The 25,338-nt window shown below is 46.9% G+C and overlaps 1 protein-coding gene and 1 pseudogene across 1 annotated transcript in view; both read left to right on the top strand.

Annotated features, from left to right (window-relative positions):
• The window catches only part of LOC121152435 (leucine-rich repeat-containing protein 37A3-like), a gene marked incomplete at its 5' end in the record, with an annotated part of 35,016 nt that extends 12,526 nt beyond the window's left edge, over nt 1-22,490 (top strand). The window contains 9 exons of the mRNA XM_040974487.1: nt 9,976-10,047; nt 10,527-10,601; nt 15,341-15,459; nt 16,674-18,412; nt 19,035-19,139; nt 20,433-20,482; nt 21,990-22,032; nt 22,115-22,248; nt 22,339-22,490. Of these exons, the coding sequence (XP_040830421.1) occupies nt 9,976-10,047; nt 10,527-10,601; nt 15,341-15,459; nt 16,674-18,412; nt 19,035-19,139; nt 20,433-20,482; nt 21,990-22,032; nt 22,115-22,248; nt 22,339-22,429 (2,428 nt within the window). The remainder of the gene's footprint in view (nt 1-9,975; nt 10,048-10,526; nt 10,602-15,340; nt 15,460-16,673; nt 18,413-19,034; nt 19,140-20,432; nt 20,483-21,989; nt 22,033-22,114; nt 22,249-22,338) is intronic.
• Nucleotides 22,491-24,109: 1,619 nt separating this feature from the next.
• LOC121152464 lies at nt 24,110-24,415 on the top strand (annotated as a pseudogene).
• Nucleotides 24,416-25,338: the final 923 nt, after the last annotated feature.

Below are 25,338 nucleotides of genomic sequence, written 5' to 3' on the forward strand. Positions count from 1 at the left end.
TGCCATCAGAGCAGTTTCACCTCCCCCGTGAAGTCCACACTGCCAGAGCTCCACACCAGGCCACCTCTGGGCATCCCGAAGTCTCCAGCTCACAACGAGTCCTTCAGCTGCCTGATGGGCTTTTAAGGCCAAGAAGTCAAACTCAGAGATATTCCTTCTCAGTCACTTCACTAGCAAGTGACGGCAAGCGACTTCAGGCCCAGGTCTGCCTGATTCCAGGGCCTGCCCTTCCTTCATGGTTCCCCACATGAAGTCTTCTTCAAGACTCTTCTGTTCTCAAGCTTTAATTAAAATGTAAGCAATTGCAGATTCCTCAGACTTTGCCCTTGAATTCAATCGACACGGTCCGAGCCTTGCTCTGAGAAGCTGCACGGGTCAGGAGTCACAGCACACAGCGAAAGGAGCACTCTGCCTCCAGCCACTCTGCTCTCGTCTCTGACTCCTCCCTCCAGATAACAAGCCCTCCCTGCCTGCCTAGCGATGCCAACTTAGACCGTGTTGGAGACTGTACTATGTTAGCTGTGTTTTCACTGCCTGCTCTGGCCATGCTTTATATAACTCCGTAGGCATCCAGTATATTCAGAACGGTAATGAATTTGTTTCCTCGGTTAATAGAAAAGGAAATGTAGCCATCTGGTTTGCCCTTTTTTAAAAAAAAGATTTTTTTTTTTTTTTATTGGAAAGGCGGATAGACAGAGTGGAGAGACAGAGAAGAAGATCTTCCGTCTGATGATTCACGCCCTAAGTGAGCGCAACGGATCCCATATGGGCGCCAGTTCTAATCCCGGCTGCCCCACTTCCCATCCAGCTCCCTGCTTGTGGCCTGGGAAAGCAGTCGAGGACGGCCCAAAACTTTGGGACCCTGCAGCCACTTGAGAGACCTGGAAGTTCCTGGATCCTGGCTTCAGATCAGCCGTTGCGCTCACTTGGGGATTGAATCATCGGACAGAAGATCTTCCTCTCTGTCTCTCCTCCTCTCTGTATCTCTGACTTTCCAATAAATACATAAATCTTAAAAAAAAAAAAAAGAAGAAGAAAAAAGCTAATGCAAAAATACCTGAGTATTTCTGTTCTACAAAGGAAAACTTTAAAACATCACGTGCAACAATATTTCTAAAACTTTGATTCTGAGATGGTTGCGGGAAATATGAAAACAAGCCCATAAAAAAAGGCAATGGAGTAAGAGTCACTATACCATCATTTACAAAATGAGGGAAGTGGGTCAGAAACAGAAATGATCTCCAGCGCACATCCCTGTGGACCTGAGAACACACGGCTCACGGAAGAGAGCTTTGTTAGAGCCCTCAGATTTGAGCTGAGCGCGTTCCTGCACCGTCTCTCCATGATCGTTGTCCTGGACAACGGGAAGAAGCGGTGGGCTAACAGAGCGGCCCCTCACTTTGATTTAACAGCAGACAGATGCCAGGATCCTGTGCCAACCACACAAGGGCTTCCTTTAAGGAAAAAGTGCTGAACCACTGGATACAAGGCCACAGGTGCAGCTAAGGAACAATGAAGCGCGGGAGAACCAAGATCCTTTGAGGACAGAATAGCAGACTCAGCCAAAACCGGCTGTGTAGGGCTTGCATCATTCTTAACGGCTGCAGGAAATGGAGTTAGAGAGGCCAAGGGGCCTCCCTGCACAGGGCTCACTAGTAATCTCACAGATGGTAGTGCCAAAAAGAAAGAAAGGGGGTGGGGTTGGATAATCAAAGTCCAGTTGGAGAAAGCACGCTTTAACCAGTCCTCGGATGACTGTCTGCAGCCTCCTTAGTCAATATTAACTGACTTCGTGAGTTAAACAAGTTAATAGTGTTAATCACAGCTGGAAGAGTGAAGGCGAACAGGGCAGATGGCAGGAGCCCAAGGCTCTTTCACGCATCATGAACCCCGACGTGGACCACGGAGGAAATGACGCCTCACTCGTCACTGCTTCCTCCAGCAGCACACTTGCTTTCTGGTACCTGTTTTCAACATTACAACATGGTTCTTTTCCAGATTGAGACATCATTAACTTACTAGACAGCATGCGGTTCAGTGCTGTGTAGTATGTTCCTTCACAGGGCTCCAGAGCAACTTGCATGAGCCTTGAACACACCGGGATCCCATATGGGCACCAGTTCTAATCCCGGCAGCCCCGCTTCCCATCCAGCTCCCTGCCTGTGGCCCGGGAAAGCAGTCGAGGACGGCCCAAGGCTTTGGGACCCTGCACCCGCGTGGGAGACCCGGAAGAGGCTCCTGGCTTCGGATCGGCATAGCATCAGCCGTTGCGCTCACTTGGGGAGTGAATCATCGGACAGAAGATCTTCCTCTCTGTCTCTCCTCTCTATCCGCCTTTCCAATAAAAATAAAATAAATCTTTAACAAAAAACATTGCTACTATAAACACTCATGTACAAGTGTTTGTGCAGGCACGTTTGCTTTTAATTCTTCAATGAAATTCTTCAGTTCAATTGCTAGGGCTTAGGTTAATTCTTCTGTTTAACTTATCTGAGGAACCACTAATCCCTTTTCCACGTCGGCTACCCCATGTTACATCTCCACTTGCCGTGCATGAGATCTCGTTTCCATGTGCCTTTGTCGACAATTGCCATCGTATGTCTTATGATCACGACCATCCCAGGGAGAGGCTGGAGGGATATCTGATTTGTATTTCATTTGCCTTTCCCTAACAACTTCAAACGGTGAGCATTTTATATGAATGTTGAACAGCTACACATCTTCATTAAATACATGCCTATTCAAGTCCTTCTGATTTAAAAATTGAATTCTTTTTAATTGAGTTACCAGAGTTCTTCATATATTCTGAACATTCTGCATACTAGACCTTTGTCAGATACAAAGTTTTCAAATACTTTCTTCCGTACTGTGAATTGTAATTTAGCCTTCCTTAAAAATTCTTCACTTAATTCTATTTAAAAGGGCTATAGGGACTGAAAAACAGAAAACAGAATTCTTCCACTTGCTGGCTCAGACCCACAAGCCCTACAACAACCAGAGTGGGGCCAGGCCTGAGCAGGTGCCAGGTATCAACCCAGGCCTCCCTCAAGGTCCTTGAGCCATCTCCGGCCACAGTATGTCCCTCACAGGGTTATGCTGCCAGAGAGCTGGGTTGGAAGCAGGGTATCCATGACTCAAACCAGGGCTTCAAGACTCAGACATTGCAGCAGGCAGCAAGCATCTATCTGTGGTGCTGCAAGCCATACGGGCACTGGTTCGAGTCCTGGATGCTCTGCCTCTGTGCATGGTCCAGGAAAGCAGTGGAGGATCGCTCAGGTCCCTGGGTGCTGTGCTCATGTGGGAGACTGGGAGGAGGCTCCTGACTCCTGACTTCAGATCAGCTCATATCCAGCTGTTGCAGCCACTCAGGCAGTGACCCAGTGGATAAAAAACACCTCTGCCTCCTCTCTATAACTCTGCCTGTCAAATAAAACATAAAACTTTTTTTTTATAAAATGATTCAGATATTCTAACCATTAACTCAGTTTCTGCACTAGACACCTGTTCCACCTTCTTGGCAGTGCCCTTGGATGCACCAAAGTTTTAATTTTTCAAAGTACAGTTTGTTTTTTCTTTGCTTAATTATACTATTAGCGTCATACTTAGAAACACATTGTCCAGTACTAAGACATGAGTATTTCTTTTAAAAATGACTCATTAATTTTATTGGAAAGGCAGATTTACAGAAGGAGGATCTTCCTTCTGCTGATTTACTCCTCAAATGGCTACAACAGCCAGAACTGAGCTAATCCTAAGCCATGATCCAGGAGCTTCTTATTGGTCTCCCACACGGGTGCAGGGTCCCAAGGCTCTGGACCGTCCTCGACTACTTTCCCAGGGCACAAGCAGGGAGCTGGATGGGAAGTGGAGCAGCCGGGACTTGAACTAGTGCCCATATGAGATGCTGGGGTTTCTAGGCAGAGGATTAGCCAATAGGGCCATTACACCAGCCCCAGTTCATGAATGTTTACCTGTATGCTTTAAAAGTGCTATAGTATTTTTTATTTTTTTAAAAGATTTATTTTTTTTTATTAGAAAGTCAGATATACAGAGAGCAGGAGAGACAGAGAGGAAGATCTTCCGTCTGATGATTTACTCCCCAAGTGACCGCAACAGCCAGTACTGCACCAAACCGAAGCCAGGATCCAGAAACCTCTTCCGGGTCTCCCACACGGGTGCAGGAGTGGAACTGCCGGGATTAGAACCGGCGCCCATATGGGATCCCGGCGCATTCAAGGCGAGGATTTTAACTGCTAGGCCATTGCACCGGGCCCAAAAGTGCTATAGTATTTAAGGTATCTTATAAATGATGTGTTGTACAGGGACCCAACTTCAATGTTTTCCATGTAGATATTTTCCAAATTGTTCCAGCATCAGTTGAAAGGAATATCTTCCCACAATCAGTACTCTGTCATATCCTTGCCAAAAACAGATTGCTCATAAATTCAAGGAGTTTGCTGTTGGGGTGTCATGTCCATTTCGTGGATTTATCTTTCAATCATCATCCTAGCGCCACACGGTGATTCACGCATTTGAGTTGGGTTTGAGACAGAGAAGGAGAATTCTCATCTGCCGTTGGAATCTCCAAACACTTTGAACAGCTTGGCTGGTCCCGGCTGAACCCAGAGCAGGAGGCCAAGGTACTAAGTATCACCGACACCTCCCCACACGTGCATCACCAGGAAGAGCTGCAGCCAGGCATTCGCCCCAGGCCCTCGGACGCAGGCCTCTTAACCAGCGTCCTTCTGCTGGGCTTTGAACTTGGCAAGTCTGAGGTCCTGTTTCTTCCTGATCACTGTTTTGGCTAATGAAATTGAGAACCTGCTTCTTGGTTTCTGCAAAGAAGCCAGCCTCTGATTTCACAGGAACTGTGCTGAAATCATAGATCAATCTGGACAAGAGTTACGTCTTAATTTTTTTTTCCTAATCCACAAACAGAAGAAATTGTCCATTTTCTTAGTGCATTTTACAAAAAAAAAAAAAAAAATTATAGATTCAGGATACAAGTCTTTCTATTTTGGTTAAATGTATTGCTAAGAATTTGTCTTTTGATGCTATTCCATACATAATTTTAATGTTGTTTTCAAATTGCTAGCATATGGAAACATCATTTTTAAGACTGATCTGTGTCCTGCAAATTACTTATTTGTTTGTAAGTTGTTTATGTAGTAATTTTTTCAAAGATTTGCTTATGTATTTGAAAATCAGAGTTACACAGAGAGATTGACACACACACACACATTCACACACACACACAAACACACACACACACACAGAGGGTGAGGAAAAGAGGGAGAGAAAGAACAGGAACCCTCCATCTGCCAGCTCACTCCCAAGGTGATCCCAACACCTGCAATTGTGCCAGGCTGAACCTAGGAGCCTCTTCCAGGTCTCCCACACGAGTGGCAGGGGCCCAAGGACTCGGGCCACCACCTTCTGCCTTCCCCAGGCCATTAACAGGGAGCTCAATCAGACACAAAGCATCTGGAACTCTAAATAGCGCCCACGCACAGCAGACAGGCACCACAGGCAGCGGCTTAACAGCCAAAACTGTTGCAACAGCCCGTCCGTCAGAGTCCTCACAGTTCTCCGCGTGTAAGATAACCACGCCATCTACATGTAGTTTTACTTCTTCCTTTCAAAGTTTCGCTGACTAGCACCTCCAGTGCAACACTGAGCAGAAGATGTGACGGCAACAACGCCTGCTTTGCTCTTCGCCTCAGGGAGAAAGCTTTCCACCTGTCACAATCCAGAAGATGTCCGCCCTGGGACTTCCACTGCTGCCCTCTGTGGAATTATGAGATTTCTCCTATTCTAGTTTCATGATTTTTTCTAAAGACTTACTTATTTTTCTTGGAAAGTCAGATTTACACAGAGAAGGAGACAGAGAGAAGGACCTTCCATCCGCTGATACACTCCCCAAGTGGCCACAACGGCTAGAGCTGAGCTGATCCGAAACCAGGAGCCAGGAGCCTCTTCCAGGTCTCCCATGAAGTTGCAAGGTCCCAAGGCTTTGGGCCATCCTCGACTGCTTTCCCAGGCCACAAGCAGGGAGCTGGATGGGAAGTGTGGAGCAGCTGGGACTTGAACCAGTTTCTATATGGGATCCCAGTGCATGCAAGGCGAGGACTTTAGCCACTAGGCTACTGCACCAGGCCCTTTCATGATGTTTTGATAATGAAAGGCTATTGTGCTGCAATGAACACATATTTTCCTCTTATTCTATAACAATAGCATATTCCAATCATTTTGATATAATGAAGCAAGTTTGCATTCTGGGGATAAATCGCAGTTGGTTGTGGTATGGAGTCCTTTTAATACCTTGTTAGATTTGACCTGCTATTATTTGTTGAGGATTTTTGAATCTGTACTCATTAGATACTGGTTCGTCATTTCGGATTCTGTCTGATTTTGGTGTCAGGGTAAAACCAACCTCATATAACGCTTTGGAAAATGTCCTGTCTTATATGGGAGAATTCATGAACTGCTGATGTTAACGACCGTACACTTTTGATAGATTCGTAGTGACGCTTTGTGCCCTTCAGTTTTTTGTGGGAACATCCGCTTACTAACTCCATCCTTTGTATTCTTATTTCTATTTATTTAAAAGGCAGCGTGTGTGTGTGTGTGCGTGCGTGTGTGTGTGTGTGAGAGAGAGAGAGAGAGAGACAGAGAGAGAGAGACAGAGAGAGAGAGAAAGAGAGATAAAGCAGGGAAGAAAGAGTAGGGGAGAGAGAGAGAATCGGAATCTCCCAGCTGCTAGCGTCCTAACCAAGTTCCTGCAACAGCTGCTTCTTGGCCACATCAAGGCCAAGGGCCACGAACTCCCTCCGGGCCTCCCCGACTGCGGCTGAGAACCAAGCACTTTCCATCAGCACCTGCCTGTCAGGGAGCACATTAGCAGGAAGTTGGGCCGGACGTGGGAGTGGGACTCGAAGCCAGGCACTCTAAAAGGGACGAGGGCCTGACCTGACACACCGCACCTGCCCGTCGCTCCCTTCCACTGAGGCAGTTGTATTCAGACTGGCAGCGTCTACCTCAGGCTGTCTTCCATGTCCTAGGCATGTGTTAATCCCACCCACACTTCCCGATTTCCCAGCACATCGCTTTCCAGTTTGCCTTTTCTCATTGCAAAGTCTGTATAAGGGCAATGGTAATGAGCCATTTCATTCCTCATTTTTAGTGATCTGAGTCTTATTTTCTTGGTCCAAACTAAAGGGGCTGTCAATTTTCATCTTTTCAAAGAACCAATGTTTTATGACATTCATTTTTCTATTCTTTATGTCCTGAGCTCTATTTCTTTCATTCTTCTTGCTTTGTTTAGTTTGTCTAGTTTCTTTGGCTAGAAATTTAGCTTCCAAGACTTTTACATAGTTATATTAGCATATGTAAATTTCCCTCTGAGCACCACTCTGGCAGCATTCTACAAGTATCAATATTCGGGCCTGGCACGGTGGCGCAGTGGCGCAGTGGTTAAGGTTCTCGCCTTGCACGCCCGGGATCCCATATGGGCGCTGGTTCTATCCCAGCAGCCCTGCTTCCCTTCCAGCTCCCTGCCTGTGGCCTGGGAAAGCAGTCGAGGACGGCCCAAAGCTTTGGGACCCTGCACCCGCATGGGAGACCCAGAAGAGGCTCCTGGCTTCGGATCGGCATAGTATCGGCCCGTTGCGCTCACTTGGGGAGTAAATCATCGGACGGAAGATCTTCCTCTCTGTCTCTCCTCTCTGTATATCTGCCTTTCCAATAACAAAATAATAAAAATAAATCTTTAAAAAACATTTTTAAAAAGTATCAATATTCTACTGTTCATTTCCATTTCTACCAAAATACTTTCCTTTATCATTTCTTCTTTAAATCATTTATGAGTGATAATTTCCATGTATTCATCTCCCAAACATATTTCTAGTTTGATTTTTAATTTCATTGCCATTTTGGTTAAAGTGGAAAGTGAACACTGGCAGGCTAATTTGCAAAAGTTGGTGAAATTCGCAAAGTACTTTTATATGTAATTTTCCCAAACTTAAGGGTAACATATCATATTTTTAAACTCCTTTTCTGCACACATATGAAACACAGACTGGAAGCAGAGCTCAGTTCAACTCCAGCTTTGCTTTTTTTTTATTTAAGATTTATTTTTCTTGGAAAGGTGGATTTGTAGAGAAGAGGAGAGACAGAGATGATGTTACATTCGTTGATTCACTCCCCACGTGGCCACAACAGCCAGAACTGCATCAATCCGAAGCCAGGAGCCAGGAGCTTCTGCTGGGTCTCCCATGTGGATGCAGGGTCCCAAGGCTTCGGGCATCCCTCCACTGCTTTCCCAGGCCACAAGCTGGGAGCTGGATGGGAAGTGGGGCTGTCAGAATTAAAACCAGGACCCATATTGGATACCGGCACTTGTAAGACGAGGATTTTAGCCATTAGGCTACCATGCCGGGCCCCAGCTTTGCTTCATAGCAGCTTGGCAACCTAGAACAAAGTAAAGAAGCCCTGTGCCTCAGTTTCCTCATTTGTAAAATGGAGCGCAATGTCTTATCATACGAGTTATTATGAACATTAAGTGTTAAATGCTGAAAACAGATGCCTGGCAGCCCATTCATTATCAACTGTAAGAACTGCTGTTTTGGAGGCCAGCGCCATGGCACAGTAGGCTAAGCCTCCACCTGCAGCACCACAGACTATATGTGGCAGGTTCATATCCCAACTGCTCCATTTTTTTATCCAGCTCCCTACTCATGGCCTGGCAAAACAGTGGAGGATAGTCCAAGTCCTTGGGGGCCAGCACCCACATGGGAGACCCAGAAGAAGCTTCTGGCTCCTGGCTTCCAGCTGCTTCAGCTCCAGCCATTGCAACCATTTAGGGAATGACCCAGCAGATGCCAGATTTCAGTCTCTGTCTCTCCTTCTCTCTGTAACTCTGCCTTTCAAATAAAAGTACAATAAATCTTTTAAAAATTATTATTTTTGAAGTCTTTAGAAACACAGTAGGTGCTTCAGTAGATGAAACAAAAGGCAAGCTTTCTTCTTTGCTTCTATTTTTGCTTTCTTTAACAAAGTAAGAAGTCCAGCACAGAATAAAATTTTCACGGAAAATGAATGGTATTCATTTAACAATACGGAAATCAAATGTGACTTACTTACTCAACAAATATTAACTATGCAGTAAGTTTCAGCACCATGTCACAGACAGGAATAACAAAGACAGTCACACGTGGTCCTTGCCCTCGAAGAGCTGGCGGGCCAGGAGGCTGACAAGCTGGTGATTTCAGCAACACAGAAAGGTTGCGATGCGATGCGACGTGATACAATACAACGCAGTGCAAGGCTGTGACAGGATAGCTCTGACATGATTTCCTCTTTCATTAACTAAATGAATCAAACTAAGACTTGTTTAAAACTTCTCCAAATAAAAGTACCCGAATCATGGAGAACACGGGGATTAGCGTTTCCTGAAAAGCAGGGACTTCCGACCGGTGCGGTTATTTCTTCCACACGTCTTTTGTTGTTGTTGTTTTTAAGACACAGACAGAGCTCGCATCCACTAGCTCAGTTCCCAAACACCTAACAGTCAGGGCTACACTGGACCTGGTCCAGGCTAACGCTGTGAGCCAGAAACTCCCTACAGGTCCCCGAGGGGGCGAGGTCTGCAGCAGCAGCAGCAGCAGCAAGCTGCAATTAAGAGCCACGGCTGGGAGTCAAGCCCCATCACGCCTGAATTAACAGGGCAAACACTCAGCCCACGTACGGGTTTTGACCTGGAAAGTTTTTCCACATATCTTTCATTTGTTATCACTTTGCTTGTATTTTTTTTTCTCCTTTAGACACTTGGGTAGTTGCCAAGGGGGGGGGGGGGAAATGCTTTTGAAATTCTAAGAGTGATTTGCAGATAAACTCACTCTTGGAATATGAACTTGCCAGTTTTGTACACACTGAAAAAGCAGATAACTAAATTTCACTGCATGTTTTTTTTTTCAGAAATCTCAGTCGTAATCCTCTGACCAATATTGAAGATTCCTATCTTTTCAAATTGCCAGCATTAAAATATTTGTAAGTATGAAAATAACCTTCTTTCGCTTCATCAAAAATTAAATACTTTGCATTGAGACTATAGAGTTCTCATTTTAAACTAGGCTAATAAAAAAAAGTTACTGACCAAGATAAGGATTGAGAAAGAACTGATGACAATAAGCCAGCTCGCAGGGGAGGCAGCGTGGCTAGCAGCTGTATGTTAGAAACACACATCTAGAAACATCTGGATGTTAACTGTTCTGCATGAAAATGAAAAGCAAGATAATGGCAAAAAAAAAAAAAGTATAGATTCTACTCTTCAATATCAAGGCTGTTCATTTAATGATACATACAATAGAATTATTTCAACCAGGGCTTCCTGAAACTGTAGCCCGGGACAAACTCTTAAGCTGTCTAGCTTCTCTAAAGCCAAAACGGATGCAATGACATCTTCCCAAACCTAAGGGTGGAGCTGTTCCCGGGGCTCACAGCATGAATTGTCTGGGTTTCTCCTGCAGAGACTTGGGGACCACCCAAGTGACGCTCACCACAGTCGAGAACCTGCTCATGATGACCCTTCAGCTGGAAAGCCTGTGAGTTATCCCGCCTTTGCCTTTACTTTCACGGACTTCTGTAGATTTGGGTTGTTTTTCTTGAAACAGATCCAGTGAGGCTTCCTTTCCATACGTTAAAATTCACACTTTTAATCGCATACAAAGTTTGAAGAGCTTTGGCAAACGTGGGCTGGTGGAGTTACCACCAAATTCCTGACACGCAGCACTTCTAACATCTCAGAGAGGTCCCTCAGGCAGTCCTCCGCTCTCCTCCGCACTCCCTTCAAAGCACCCGATCTGTTTCTAGGTTACCGTTATTATCTACTGCTGGGTAAGACTCCAGTTTGTGGGTGTACCAACACAGCCATTCATCGGTTTATGCAACTGCGTTGTCCAAGTTTTACAATTATAATGCTGCTACAAACGCTCATGGAGAGCTCTCCTTCATGATCACGTCCATTGGTTTCTGCTCCAGCCTCTTCCTCCTCAAGCTCTGGTAGCACCTTCTCGAGCTGAGCTCCTGGGCATTTCCCGTTGCCATCCCCTCCTGAGAGTTAAAGCCCCCTCTCAGCAAGGTCTCCAAGTCAGTCAAGGCCACGGCGCTCTCTGCCTTTCTTCTTGGCCACTGGCGGATAGGGAAAGTGCTAGCGTTCTCTGTAATCCTTTGCAATCATGGCCACAAAAAGATTAAAGCAACTATAATACTGGGGTTTATTACTGGGGGTCCTCAGGAATTTAGACAATTACAAAGTGGGCCAGCAGCATCCCAGGCCCGATTCACCTGCAATGGTCTTCAAAGCATAACTATTCCCCAGTAAGGATAAGCTCCACCTCGGATCTTTTGCAACCGCTAAAGATACACAGATATTTCTTTTAAAAAATAATGATTTCAAGGTGATCACTATTTATATCATCCCCAGTTCATCCACTTTAGTCAATAGTAAAACTATAAAATTTCCCTATGTAAGATGCAGTGTTCCTGCTAAATACACTTCCTAGTGGTGGTTGGGGATTTGGCGTGGCAGGTTAAGCTGCTTGTGATGCTGACACCCTATGCTGGAGTGCCAGTCCGAGTCTCAGCTGCTCTGTCTCATATCCAGTTCCCTGCCCTAGAACCTCTGCCAACCAGCTAACAAACCAGAATGGAGTTCCAGGCTCAATCCTAGGCCCTGTGGCACTCTGGGGCACAATAATATTATAATACATATTACCTTTAAAAAGAGTCTTATCTCTTCCCCCTCATTCTTTCTCTTCTGTCCTGTCATTCTGAGTTTCAAATAAATTAAAGTTTTAAAAACCTTAGCCATTTAAAAAAAAAAAACTTTCCCTCCCTGGTGGTTACATTTACAAAATCAAATGGAGGTACATTCCACACAGCAAGTAGGAAGGCAATGGGAAATGGCCCAGATGCCTGAACCCTTTGCCACCAATGGAGAGAGACTGACAACACTGCTGGCTCCCGGCCTCAACCCAGACCACTAGCCAAGGAGAGACCCTGACAACACTGCTGGCTCCCGGCCTCAACCAGGACCACCATTCATTCTGGGAGACCCTGACAACACTGCTGGCTCCTGACCTCAACCATGACCACCATCCATGGAGAGAGTCTGACAACACTGCTGGCTCCTGGCCTCAACCACGACCACCACTCATGGAGAGACCCTGACAACACTGCTGGCTCCCGGCCTCAACCAGGCCCACCATCCATTCTGGGAGACCCTAACAACACTGCTGGCTCCTGACCTCAACCCAGACCACCACTCATGGAAAGACCCTGACAACACTGCTGGCTCCCGGCCTCAACCAGGGCTACCATCCATTCTGGGAGACCCTGACAACACTGCTGGCTCCTGACCTCAACCTGGACCACACAGAGTGACATGGACATTTGGGAAGTGAAAAATACTAACAACAAATAATAATAAATCTTTTTTTTTTTAATTCAAAACCATCAGAAAGAGTAACGAATAGCACAAAAATACAATGCAATTGAAACCCAGGCCCTTCAGTATGGGCTGTAGACATCCCAAATTGCTCACACTTCACATGAACTCAACTGTTAACTTTCCTTCCTGCCTTTCCTCTCTTGCTCCTTCCTTCTCTCTTTCTCTCCTTTCCTTCCTTCATTTCCTCTTAGCCTGGTCCCAGAGATGTTTAATCGGATTAACAGAGATGTTAATCCAGAAGGTTTGGTTGACACAGCAAATAATGTGTGATATAACACACACACATATATGCTTACATATATATACTATACATATCACAGCAATGGGAACATAGCCATAAAAACAAATAACAAAATCTTTTTTTAAACTCCACTACCTAAAGTTGGTTCTTAAAATAACTTTGGCTACAGCTTTGGTTTTTTTTTTTTTAAGAAGATTTATTTATTTTTATTGGAAAGGCGGATACACAGAGAGGAGGAGAGACAGAGAGGAAGATCTTCCATCCGATGATTCACTCCCCAAGTGACCACAATGGCTGAAGCTGAGCCAACCCAAAGCCAGGAGCCAGGAGCTCTTCCAGGTCTCCCATTTGGGTACAGGGTCCCAAATCCCTGGGCCATCCTCGACTGCTTTCCCAGGCCACAGGCAGGGAGTTGGATGGGGGGAAGCGGGGCTGCCAGGATTAGAACCGGCTCCCATATGGGTTCCCAGTGCAGTCAAAGCAAGGACTTTAACTGCTATACTATTGTGCTGAGCCCGGCTACAGTTTGGGTTTTTTTTTTTTTAAGATTTTATTTTATTTTTATTAGAAAGCCAGATATACAGAAAGGAAGAGAGACAGAGTAGAATATCTTCTGTCTGTTGATTCACTCCCCAAGCAGATGCAACAGCCAGAGCTGAGCTGATCTGGAGCCTCTTCTGGGTCTCCCACAAGGCTGCAGGGTCTCAAGGCTTTGGGCTGTCCTCGACTGCTTCTCCAGGCCACAAGCAGGGAGCTGGGTTGGGAAGTGAACCCGCCAGGATTAGAACCGTCATCCATATGGGTCCTGGACATGCACGGCAAGGACTTTAGCTGCTAGGCTACCGTGTCGGGTCCTAAACTTATATCTATTTGCAATTCTTGCCTCTCAATGCCTCCTTGTTCTCCCCAGTTCTCATGTAACACAGACTTTCCTTCCATTACTAAGGGCTAATCTGCATTTTCTGTAATTTTATGTAAATAGAACCATACTTTTCTAACAAGTTTCTGTCACTCAACATTATTAAAACATTCCTGGGCCCGGCACGGTGGCGCAAGTGGTTAAGGTCCTCGCCTTGCACGCCCGGGATCCCATATGGGCGCCGGTTCTAATCCCAGCAGCCCCGCTTCCCATTCAGCTCCCTGCCTGTGGCCCAGGAAAGCAGTCGAGGGCGGCCCAAGGCTTTGGGACCCTGCACCCTGTGGGAGACCCAGAAGAGGCTCCTGGCTTCGGATTGGCATAGCATCGGCCGTTGCGCTCACTTGGGGAGTGAATCATCGGATGGAAGATCTTCCTCTCTGTCTCTCCTCTCTGTATATCCGCCTTTCCAATAAAAAAAAATAATAAAAAAAAAAATCTTTAAAAAAAAACATTCCTGACTAATGGTTGTTTTGTTAATGATAGACCATAATTTACCAACTCATCTATTGGTGGATACTGGGTTACTACAATTTGGGGATATCAAAAATTAAGCTATCATGAGAGCAGGCATTTGGTGCAGTGGTTAAGCCATGGCCAGAATCCTCAAATCCCTCACCAGAGTGCCTGGGTTCAGGCTCCAGCTCGGCCCCCAAGCCCTGTGAATGCGCACCCAGGACCCCAGCCCTGGATTTGGCTTGAAAGGCAGAGTTACAGGGAGGAGAGACAGCGATCTCTCCCCTGGTCCACTCCCCAAATAGCCACAACATCCAGAGTTGGACTGGTCTGAAGCTGGGAGCTTCTTCCAGGTGTCCAATGCAGGTGCTGGGCCCCCAAACCCAGACCATCCCTTACTACTCCCGCAGGCCACAAGCAGGCAGCTAGATCAGACAATGGAGCACCTGAGACACCAACTGGTGCTCATATTGGATGCGAGCACCACAGATGGGGAGTATTAGTTAGCTGAATCTCGGTACCAGGTCCTCTGTGCCTTTCAAAGAAATCTTTGAAATAATAAATCTGAAAAGAAGTCCAAACACTTTGACAATTCCTTAAAAACAAAAAACGCCCCTAGCCTAGGTTCCAGCCATTATATTTTGGGTACTTCCTGAGGTACCCCTTCCCCATCTCAGGGCACTCACTGGCAGGAAGTGGGAATCGGAAACGGAGCCGGGCACTCCAGCACGGGATACCCGTGACCCAAGCCGCATCTTCATTGTGGGCCAAACAGCTGCTCTCGCCAAAGCACTTTCACTCCCTCCAGCAAGGATGCTTTTGTTCTCCACGTTTTTTTCCAACAGTTACGATAGGGCCAGAGTAGTTCCTAAGACTGCACACTCCAAACACGGATTAAGAAAGGAAAAGGACCCCAGAGCTTCGGGGAGGTCCTCCTGTGCACGCCCAAGCCCAAGTGAGACTTCCAAAGTGGATTACTCCTAAATTAACCAACAAATCGGTGACACCAAATACACACCACACCCAGTGTCCCGCACACCCTGCTAGAGGGCACTCCCCCTCCTTCCTTCCTTCCTGGCAACATTTCAGAGCAGCAACTACCCATCACACACCTGCCCACATAGCTCCACAACTCCTCCATCAAAGGGGCTGGCCTCTTGGACCCTCTCTCAAATCACCCCTTTAGAACTCACGCAAGTCTCTGTGTTTCCGTTTCTAGGATCTTACCTAGCCGTTTGGCCTGCTGCCTCTGCCAATTTAAAAACAACATTGAAGTGGTCTGCAAGACAGTCAAGCTGCACTGCGACAGCGAATGTCTGGCAAATGCTACGCGTTGTCGTGAGTTTCAACTACCTGACGGTCATTTTTTTTTAAGTTTTAAATTTCTTTAAATTGAGAATCAATGTTTGGAATAATAATGTAATCATTTTTATTCACCCATTCCGATTTGAACTCCCTACATTGCTAGACTACTCCCTTGCTCAACGTCGGGCTCTGGGTCACTGCTGTAGAATTAAATAAGTCACTTGCGTACGCATAAAGAACCTGAAAAAGAAGTGGAAATGGAAGGCAGTAACATCAGTGGCCGCAGACATGGTGCCCTCTGCTTTGCGGTGCTTTGCTTTTCAATGATTAACTCATTTGTATGCTGCTGGGTTGATGCTGAGCCTCAAGCACCCACTGTCTTCCAGGACAGTTCTCCATCACCCGGTTTAATTGCTTGTTCTCACAGTTGTATCATAGAATACGAGCGATGCTGCTTTGTCCACAGCCTGAGAGTTTCTAGTTGCATAATCACAAATGGCTGCCTGGTTCTTTGGATGGGGCCGAAGGCTTTTCCATTCATAAATTGTTCCACTCTGAACACTCAGGTGCCTTTGGTGGTGTCCTGCCTGTCGGGGAACTGCCAACTGGCTTTGTGACTGCCTTCTTCTCTAGCCAGCTCGGCTGCAGGTCTCCATCTCTGTTTTCCATCAGTTATATTGCTCCCTGCAGGAGGAGTATTTTGGATCTACTTTGGTGGGAAAAATCCACACCGAGATGAAGAGTGGGGCCCTGGTTTGCATTTCAGCATTTCAGTGCTCACTCCTCTCTTCCGGATGTCTGTGGTCGTGGACACCTGCCGTGGCCACAACAACACAGGTCCCCGGAGGGCTGCTAGAGGAAGCAGGAGGCAGGACAGTGGGACAGCATGGTTGTCAGGCAGGGGAAGACCCACAGAAAGGCCAGCTGTATCTTCTGGCCTTCAGCTTCCTCCGACTACTGAGCTTTGGCTATTGGAAAGCAATAAAATAATCCGAAACACAGCTACTGTCTTTTACACTATCGATTTTGTAACTGTCATGCTTTGAAAACTAGCTTTTTCCTCCTTTTGGGGGGATGGTGAAGGGGAGTGGGTTGTCATTTTCTAGGCTTAAGTTTGGGTTCCTTTTTCCCTGTAAAGGAGAAATGATAGCCAAATATTACGTTTGGCTCCTAACTCCAGGATATAAGACTCTAGCCTGGCATACATACCGCTTCAGTTATCAAAAAGCAGTCTCTTCTTTTGACAGTTGAAGAAGCATCGATTGGAAATCCAAAGGGAACATTCATGAAGATACTGCAGGCCCGGAAGACCAACACTAGCAAGGAGTTGATTATTGAGCCAGAGAACCTGTTATCAGGAAAAATTAGCATGGACCTTCAAGGCTCCATAAACGAACTGCAAGGCTTAACCAGCGAAAGTGATGTTCTTGGCTCACTACGTTACATTCTGCCTTACTTCTCGGAGGAAAATCTGCAAAATGTAGAATCAACCTTACTACCCCTCATTAAGTTGCTTTTCTCAGATGGGCAAGAAAGAAACAAGTCCCTCAGCCTTGTGAAAAGCCACTTCAGGAAGCCCTTTCCTTACAAAAACAAACGGAAAAAGCTCTATTTCCTCGAAAAAATGCAGCAAAAAACAAATCAGGCTAAAAAAGAGAAAAAAACCGCCAAGTTCATGCAGCCTATCCTGTTAGGTCCCAAATTTGAGCGTCCCGTTTTCCTAAGGAAATCAGAAACTGCCCCATCGGAGGAGAGCAGCCTGGAGGCCATTCCAGGCGTAGGGCAAAGGATGCAGAGGGTGAAAAAGATCATCAAGGGGCCAAAGGGCTTGCGGAAAAGGCGCCGGCAGCAGAGGCAGATGCAGGGCCTCAGCAGGAGGCAGAGCACACAGGGGTCTGTGGAGAGCCTGACCCAAGGCAGGCTGCGAGGAGCAGACCCCCGCACGTTGCAGGAGCTTCCTGCACCGCAGCAGCCCCGGGAGCTGGAGGGAAACGGCTTCCACAGGGAGTCCTTGCTCACCAAGCAGCACAAGGTCAAAGTCTCCTCTTTCCTCAAAAAATATATTAACAGCAGGTCCTCTGTCCCCTCTGACGAATCTCTCTCCAAGGCCAAAAAGAAAGAAAAAGTCTTAACCGACACCATTTTTGTTTTAGAAGATGCCAACGCCAGAACAAAAAACGAGCTTGGGAAACCAATCTCCCGTGCCCGGCGCGTTCATAAAACTCGCTCTCATCCGGTCCTCGGGACTGCCAAAGCCAAACCGAGCCACAAGTTCAGAAGAAAAAATCCCTTCCACAGGCTGCGGTCTGCCAAGAGGCCTCCGTTCCCCGCGCTGCGGAGCCTCATCAACTCCCCTGCACGGGAGGAATTCCCGTCTCCAGGGGACCTGAGTTCCCAGGGAAACCCCTTCCCAGAACCTTCTGTAGAAAACACTGGTGAAAAAAACCATCTTGTGGGAAACGATTTCGAAGGAAGCATGTTAGGAGAAAACATGACAGTGTCTGAAAGCACGTTCAGCAGCAACACCATCCTTGAGAATCCCTTAGTTGCAGATCCTGCTGGGACCATGTTCAAGTTAACGCCGACTCTCGAACAAGCCGACGAAGCAAACTGGCAATACCCCAGCCTGGACCCTGGAGCCCCCACCATGCCCAAAGATGTCACCTACCCTTTGCTGTTACCCAAGGGGGATCAGCTTGAAATCCAGCTAAACCAGCAGCTACAGTCCCTCATTCCCAACAGCGACGTGAGAAGGCTCATCTCTAAAGTTATCCGGACTCTGAAATTTGACTGCTCGGACCCCCGTGTGAAATTATCCTGCGCCAAGCTCATCTCCATGACAGGCATCCTGATGAAGCTCCTCAGCGAGCAGCAGGAGGAAGACGCGGCCAAGGAGCAGTGGGACATAGACCGATGGAGAACCGACACTTACATCAACGACAGCGAGGAAGCCCCGACTCAGCAGAAGGAGCAGAAGCCGGAGGAGGTGAGGACTCGGCGACACGGGAGGCCCTCACTTCTCCATCGTTCAGGAGATGCTCCTCACGCACGCCTCGTCTTGCTAGGGAAGGAGTCAGACCTCACCCACATGATCAATTGTAGAAGAAAAAGAATAACATTGCTATTATGTAATGCATTCGATTTGATACGTTCTTTTTTAAAAAAAATTTATTTTTATTGGAAAGGCAGATATACAGAGAGGAGGAGAGACAGAGAGGAAGATCTTCCGTCCGATGGTTCACTCCCCAAGCGGCCGCAATGGCTGAAGCTGAGCCAATCCGAAGCCAGAAGCCAGGAGCTTCTTCCGGGTCTCCCACGCGGGTGCAGAGTCCCGAGGCTTTGGGCCGACCTTGACTATCTTCCCAGGCCACAGGCAGGGAGTTGGATTGGGGGGAGGGAAGCGGGACAGCCGGGATTAGAACTAGTGCCCATATGGGATCCCGGTGCATTCAAAGTGAGCACTTTAACCGTGACGCTATGGCGCCGGGCCCAGATTTGCTATGTTCTTTTAAAACCTTTCAAGCCAGTGACCTGGAAGAATGAGGTTTGGCATCGTCGACATATTTTCTCTCTCTCTTTATCATGTTAAACTGTGCTGTTTTTTTTAGCTCAAAACAGAAGTTCCAGCACACGTGAATCACAGCAAACTCATCCTGGCAATATCTGTGACGGCGGTTGTTATGCTACTGGTGATCATCTTCTGTCTCATTGAGGTAAGGGCAGATCGTTTAGATTCCAGACAATATCTTTATCATAGATTCAGAATGCTCAATCTGAGCATCAAAGCCACTTGCCCACATGCTACTTCTCAGCGTTTCTCTTTGTCTAACCGGAAATGTGCTTCATTCTTTCCTTGAAAAGTGCATTCCAGGGCTTTTTTTTAAAAAAAAAAAAAAAAAAAAAAACATTTATTTTTATTTCCGAAGTGGTTAGGGAGAGAAGGAGAAACAGAGATCTTCCTTCCACTCCCCAAATTTGGCTGCAATGGCCAGATCCGGGCCTCTCCTGGAGCTTCTTCCGGTTTCCCCCATGGGCACTGGGGTCCAAGCACTTGGGTCATCCCGCACTGCTCTCCCACGCACAACAGCCGGGAGCTGGAAGGGAGATGGAGCGGCCCATCTGAGATGCCAGCACTGCAGGCAGAGGCTCTCTAACCTTTTCAAACATTCCGTTGTTGTTGTTGTGTAGGTCTCCTTACCAGGCGACAACTGGTCCACCTTTGTAAAAGGCTTTTGTAGAATCTGAATGAGGTCGCACTGCATTTATAGCTTACTTTGAAGAGAACGGACACCCTCCACAGTGTTCTAGAAACGTGACATCTTACGGCCCTCACACAAGCTTTAGCGTTCTTATCACATAAGGATGGCACAGTTCTGTTAGGTTTACTCCAGGGCTCCTGTGCCCTTTTACTGTTTCCACAAAAGGACGTGCCTCCATTTTCCCTTTAGCCATCGGTGGCACGCAGCAAGCCCTTGTGAGTTAATGCTGATCTCTTGTCGGGGCACGCAGTCACCTTCCCAGATTCACACATGACTCCCAACAAAGAGTTAGCCCGTGACCTTGGCATTCACAAGTCGTCCCCCATCTCATAGGCACTTGGTGACAGCCTTGCCTCCTCATTAGCGCACTGACTTCCGCCGTCTCAACAGCGATGAATAACAGTGGTCTAACAAGTACCCCTGCTCTTGCTGTCAGCTTTAATAAAACAGCACTTTCATCAAATGGAGGATCCTTCCTCCTTTTCCTCTTTTAAGAGGATTTATTGAGAATTAGCCGTTGAATATTAAAAAGCAGTCAACAGACTGTATGAAGCCCCGAATGCTTGCAAGACCCTAAGCCAAGTACTGTGAAAGATTAAAAGAGCCATTAACAAGATAGAATTGCTATCCTCAAAGAAAAGATTTCTCTTTCTGGGCATGTGAGATTTTTCCAAAAAAAAGAATGTAAAAGGTTGGAGACAGTGTGGTGCCGGTGGATAATGACTGTGTGTGTCTTTACAAAAACAGATTTACTCTCACAGAGCGACAGCAGAGGAAGATATAGAAAAATCTTCATCGTAAGTATCAGTCTGACCATTTTTAAATTACAGGTTTATCCACTGAATTTGAACTGTGGTAACACAGCAAGGTGGAGAAATCCACCATGGGGAGAGGGTTCAGGGAGGGGTGGGGGGAACCCCAGTGCCCATAACACTGTGTCACATAATGCAATGTAATTAATACTAAATTACAGGTTTAGAATTAGAGGGGTATTTAGACTCATACACAGTCTTCTTTTTTTTTTAAGATTTATTTATTTATTGGAAAGTCAGATATACAGAGAGGAGGAGAGACAGAGAGGATGATTCACTCCCCAAGTGAGCGCAACGGCCGATACTATGCCAATCCGAAGCCAGGAGCCAGGAACCTCCTTCAGGTCTCCCACACGGGTGCAGGGTCCCAAGGCTTTGGGCTGTCCTCGATTGCTTTCCCGGGCCACAAGCAGGGAGCTGGATGGGAAGTGGAGCTGCCGGGATTAGAACTGGCGCCCCTATGGGATTCCGGCGCGTTCAAGGCGAGGACTTTAGCCGCTAAGCCACGTCGTCGCTGGGCCCTACAGTCTTCTTTTACACTGAGGAAGTTGCCAGAGGCGGGAGACTGTTCGTCCTCATGTCTGCCTGCCTCCAGCAGAACTGAGATGGGATGAGCAGCTCCCTTCTGGAAAAGGGTTAGGGAAGGCAGCATGGTAACGGGGACAGCAGGAAAACATGCAAGTCATTCCTAACATGGCAGGAAAATTTACCTTCTCATCTTACCGGTTTTCACACCTCTCTCCTTCTCTTTACACTTTTTAGGGTTTTAACCGGAGACAACGTTTAGACAGCAGTTCGCCTCTCTTTCCTCGCCATAAGTGGGGAAAGCAAAGCAGAAAGAGACAATATCTTGCCCCATTTTCCCACTCCCGGTGTTCCTCAGCAGTTGGGGGGTCCTCCTCCCTTGACCACTCCGAGCTTGGGCTGTGTGCTGCACACACACCTGGCAGACGCCAGTAGAGTTCCAGAAACAAGGAACTCTGTTCTGTTCGTATTCCAAGAGCACCTTGTGTTTGAGGGCTAGCTTTGTTCCGGCAACTGACTTCACAACTCGGTCTCCTGTCAGCAACAGGTGTGAAAAATCTAGGAGTCAAACAACTTGGGTTTGACCCAAGCACTGCCTAACATGATTCAATCTGTAGGGGATTACAACAACTATGCAAATAGAAGCATCTGTCCCTTAACCTCCCCCCACTGTCCCACTCCCCAGTGACTGACCGCATGTGAGGCTTGGTGTCAAGTGTCTCCCACCCGGTGTGGATGCGCGGTTTGTTTCCTGCACACGGGCTCCTGCCTAGGAAAGGAGTTGGGTCGACAATGAACAGTCCCACCAGAGACAGCACAGGGCTCTTTCTGGCAGAGGGCCCTGGCAAGCCCCACACAAGGGGGAATCACTTTCACCATCCCAGGCCTAGTAAGACCAGAGAGATGTGCATCATGGGAAGTGGAAAGTGGCACAAATCTCTAATCGCTTTGTATGTTTTTCCTCTAGGGGTCTTTCCCAACGATCGTCTAGGACACGCTCAAAGACTGAGGTAAACTTGTGGAGCATGCGGAGTGTGGCTTGGAGAACCCAGGGAAATGCAAAATTCACATTTCCTTTTTTCTCTTTTCTAGGGCTTCTTCGGGCTAAGGTGGCTCCTCCCGCTGAAGCGTCTGTTCAGGTCTTTTGGTGCCAGACGCAAGAAAGCCAAGGACTCGAAGACCCCAGAGAAGACTGAGAAGGAAGAGTTTTCCGATACGGATGCTGGGTAAATGACAGGGCTTCTAACTCCCTTCCCTGGATGAGGAGGCGGGCCGAGGGACCAGGCTGAAGGTCTTCCTGGGTTCTCTTTCCACAGAGAGCTCAGCGAGGTTCCTGCTGAGAAGACGACCCCTACCGAGTCCGCGGCTGAAGGCGAAGGCGAGGAGAGCCAAGTCCCGGAGGACTGAATCACCGATTTTGTTTTCTAATATTGGCATTATAATCACTTATAAAACAATTATTTCCTTATATCCGTGTGTGTGTGTGTGCGTGATATAAGCAAATCTAGCCACATTCTAAAATATTTAAATAGGCTTAAATATTTACATGCAAGTAACAAGGCTCAGAGGCAAGAGACGCCCCAGATGGAGACAGTCCTCTTCAAGGGCATCTTGACAAAGGACAGCGAGCAGCTCTCAGCTCACTCCCCGCACGGGGTAATTCTCTGAGCATCTGAACACACATCCTCCTCCGTGCTCTCTCTCCCCTGGTTCACGGAGAACCAGGCATCTGCCACAGAAGAGGACCTGGCCTCCTGCTGCCAGAGGGGCCCCTCTCTGGGATCACAAAACCTCCCTACCCTGTGCGGCTAAGTCCTGCCTTTCTTCCCAATCTCACAAAATCTTATACGATGTGTCTCCCGTCTTCATCAGAGTTCTCCGGGCACCAGCCCAGGTTACTGCCCAAAGTTGCTCACTGGGAACCAAAAACACTCACGCAAACCTGAGTCGGAAATGTAAGACTACTGGACAGCAGTAGTCACTACCATTTATGACTAGCTTACTTGATGCCAAGCCCTGGGACAGGCATGGACATGCCTGCAAAATGATTTATCCCGAAATCATTGGAAGCATACTTTTAGTTGTTGTTATTATTTGATAGAAAAGGAAACAGGGCTCAAAATATGTAGGTGATCTGCCCAAGATTGCACACCCAACCAGGGCTGCCTGCCCGCAAGGCAACAGAAGAGATTATCACACTGTCGGTGCACTGAGTTCCAGCTGCAGCCAGGCACGGCACTGGGGATGTGGGCCCCACCTACCAACCACAGGACGGAAACGCTTCCCCACTGGCCACATTCCAGCACTGGAAAAAGGTGGGTTTATTTGAATAGATGTTGGATGTTAACAGGGAACTGACAAGAAATCATAAATAGAGACCCTTTTACTTAGTGAGCGTCCCAAAGTGTAGGTGGAAATTCCATGCACCAGCAGGTTTCTACTTTAGCACATGCATAGTATTTATAATCAGGCTCACAATGTGAAATTCTATGTAATACTATTTCAAATCATGTAATTATTATTCTCAATGATAAAAAAAGTCCACCATATTTCTAGTAGTAATTTTGTGTATGTCAACATTACTTTGCATTCACATATTTGATCATCTGAAAAACACACTGCAACATTCTGTTATTTAAAGTATATTACCTTGTATCATCTTGCTAAAGTTCCCATATTAGAGTAACTAAGGACTAGGCTAGTGCTCCAGAATCAATAGGTCGGCAGGGTTGATTTCTTCGAAGACCTCTCTCCTGGGCTTGGCTCCCATCTCCCAACCAAAACTCCCAAGACTGAGTCTGTGGAATGCTACTCAGCCATTGAAAACAATGAAATTCTACCATTTCCAACAATACGGTCCCAATTAAGAGATCATCACGCTCTACCTGCCCGCTGTTGAGTGTTGTACTGACCTATGACAAGACTGGAGGGTCTAACTGGCCTTCTAGCCAATTACGGTGCCATTGTTGGGTGGAAGGGCTGTCTTCCCCTTTCTTAGTCCATATAAGCTTGTGATTGTTTTGCAATAAACAAACATGTTCTATCAAAAAATAAAAGAGAGAATTATGCTCTCTTGGACGGGGACCCGGTATGTCCAGTGTGGTCTTTGTGAGATTCCGTCATGGCGTACCGGGGCCAGGGCCAGAAAGTGCAGAAGGTGATGGTGCAGCCCATCAACCTCATCTTCAGATACCTGCAAAATAGGTCTCGCATTCAGGTGTGGCTGTGTGTGAGCAGGTGAACATGATGAATACATGAACCTCATACCAGATGATTCATTCCAAATGAATGAATGATCAGAAGAGATTCATTCTAACACAAAGTCAAGAAAAACAACCGGGTCGGACCATGCTAAGAGGAGGTATCACTCTCCCACAGAGTGTCTCCAACTAGAAATGATGAATGAAATGAGAAATTATTGAGAGGGTAACGCTGTGTTTTTATTTATTAGGTGGCCTTTTACTGGGAATGTAATTCGGAAACGCTTGTTCATAATGTTTTGATTTTTATTAAAAAGTTGACACTGTTACAAAAAAAAAAAGAGGTCATTACGCTCAACAAAATAAGCCAATCCCAAAAGAACAAATATCCCATGTTCTCTCTGGATAAGGCAACCCTCACGCCAAGCACAAGACCAACAGATATACAGGCAAACATGTATACACATATATTGATCTAGAAGAAGCGGATAACGGAGACTAGCATACCGAGAAGTAAGGGTACACTGCAGAATGCTACTGCAGATTAAAATGGACTTTCAGTGAAACCGTCAGATATATCTCTACAACAGGACACCGGGCTTTCTCCCACTGCCTACGCCTACTATGTCACGATGCAGTTAAATAGGATGAAGGATTTGGGGCTGCTGCTGAAGGCCCACACTAGCATAATACAGAAGAGAACATTCAGGGCAAAGGGCCATACGGAGGGGTGGAAGGGGAAATCTCTGTGCCTATGGAACCGCATCATGAAAAAAACAAAAACCCATTTAAGTCTGTTTTGCTCAACTTGCTCTAGTCGAACAGGTTTTGTGTCCTAGCCTAGAATCTGGCCAGCCTAAGGATGATCTTTTTCTTGACTGCCCCCGCTGTAAGCTGGAAAGGAAGAGAGGAAGCCAAGATCAGGTGTCACACAACAGGGCCGCCTCTGCCTCCATCTGCTGACAGGCAAGCCGTAGTTCAAAAGACCTGCTCTGTCTTGGGCCCGGCGCGATGGCGCAGTGGTTAAGGTCCTCGCCTTGCACGCCCGGGATCCCATAAGGGCACCGGTTCTAATCCCGGCAGCCCCGCTTCCCATCCAGCTCCCTGCCTGTGGCC

The sequence above is a fragment of the Ochotona curzoniae genome, unplaced genomic scaffold (assembly GCF_017591425.1).
Source record: "Ochotona curzoniae isolate NIBS_2020 unplaced genomic scaffold, NIBS_Ocur_1.0 contig_2456, whole genome shotgun sequence".
In the NCBI taxonomy this organism is placed as follows: Eukaryota; Metazoa; Chordata; class Mammalia; order Lagomorpha; family Ochotonidae; genus Ochotona; species Ochotona curzoniae.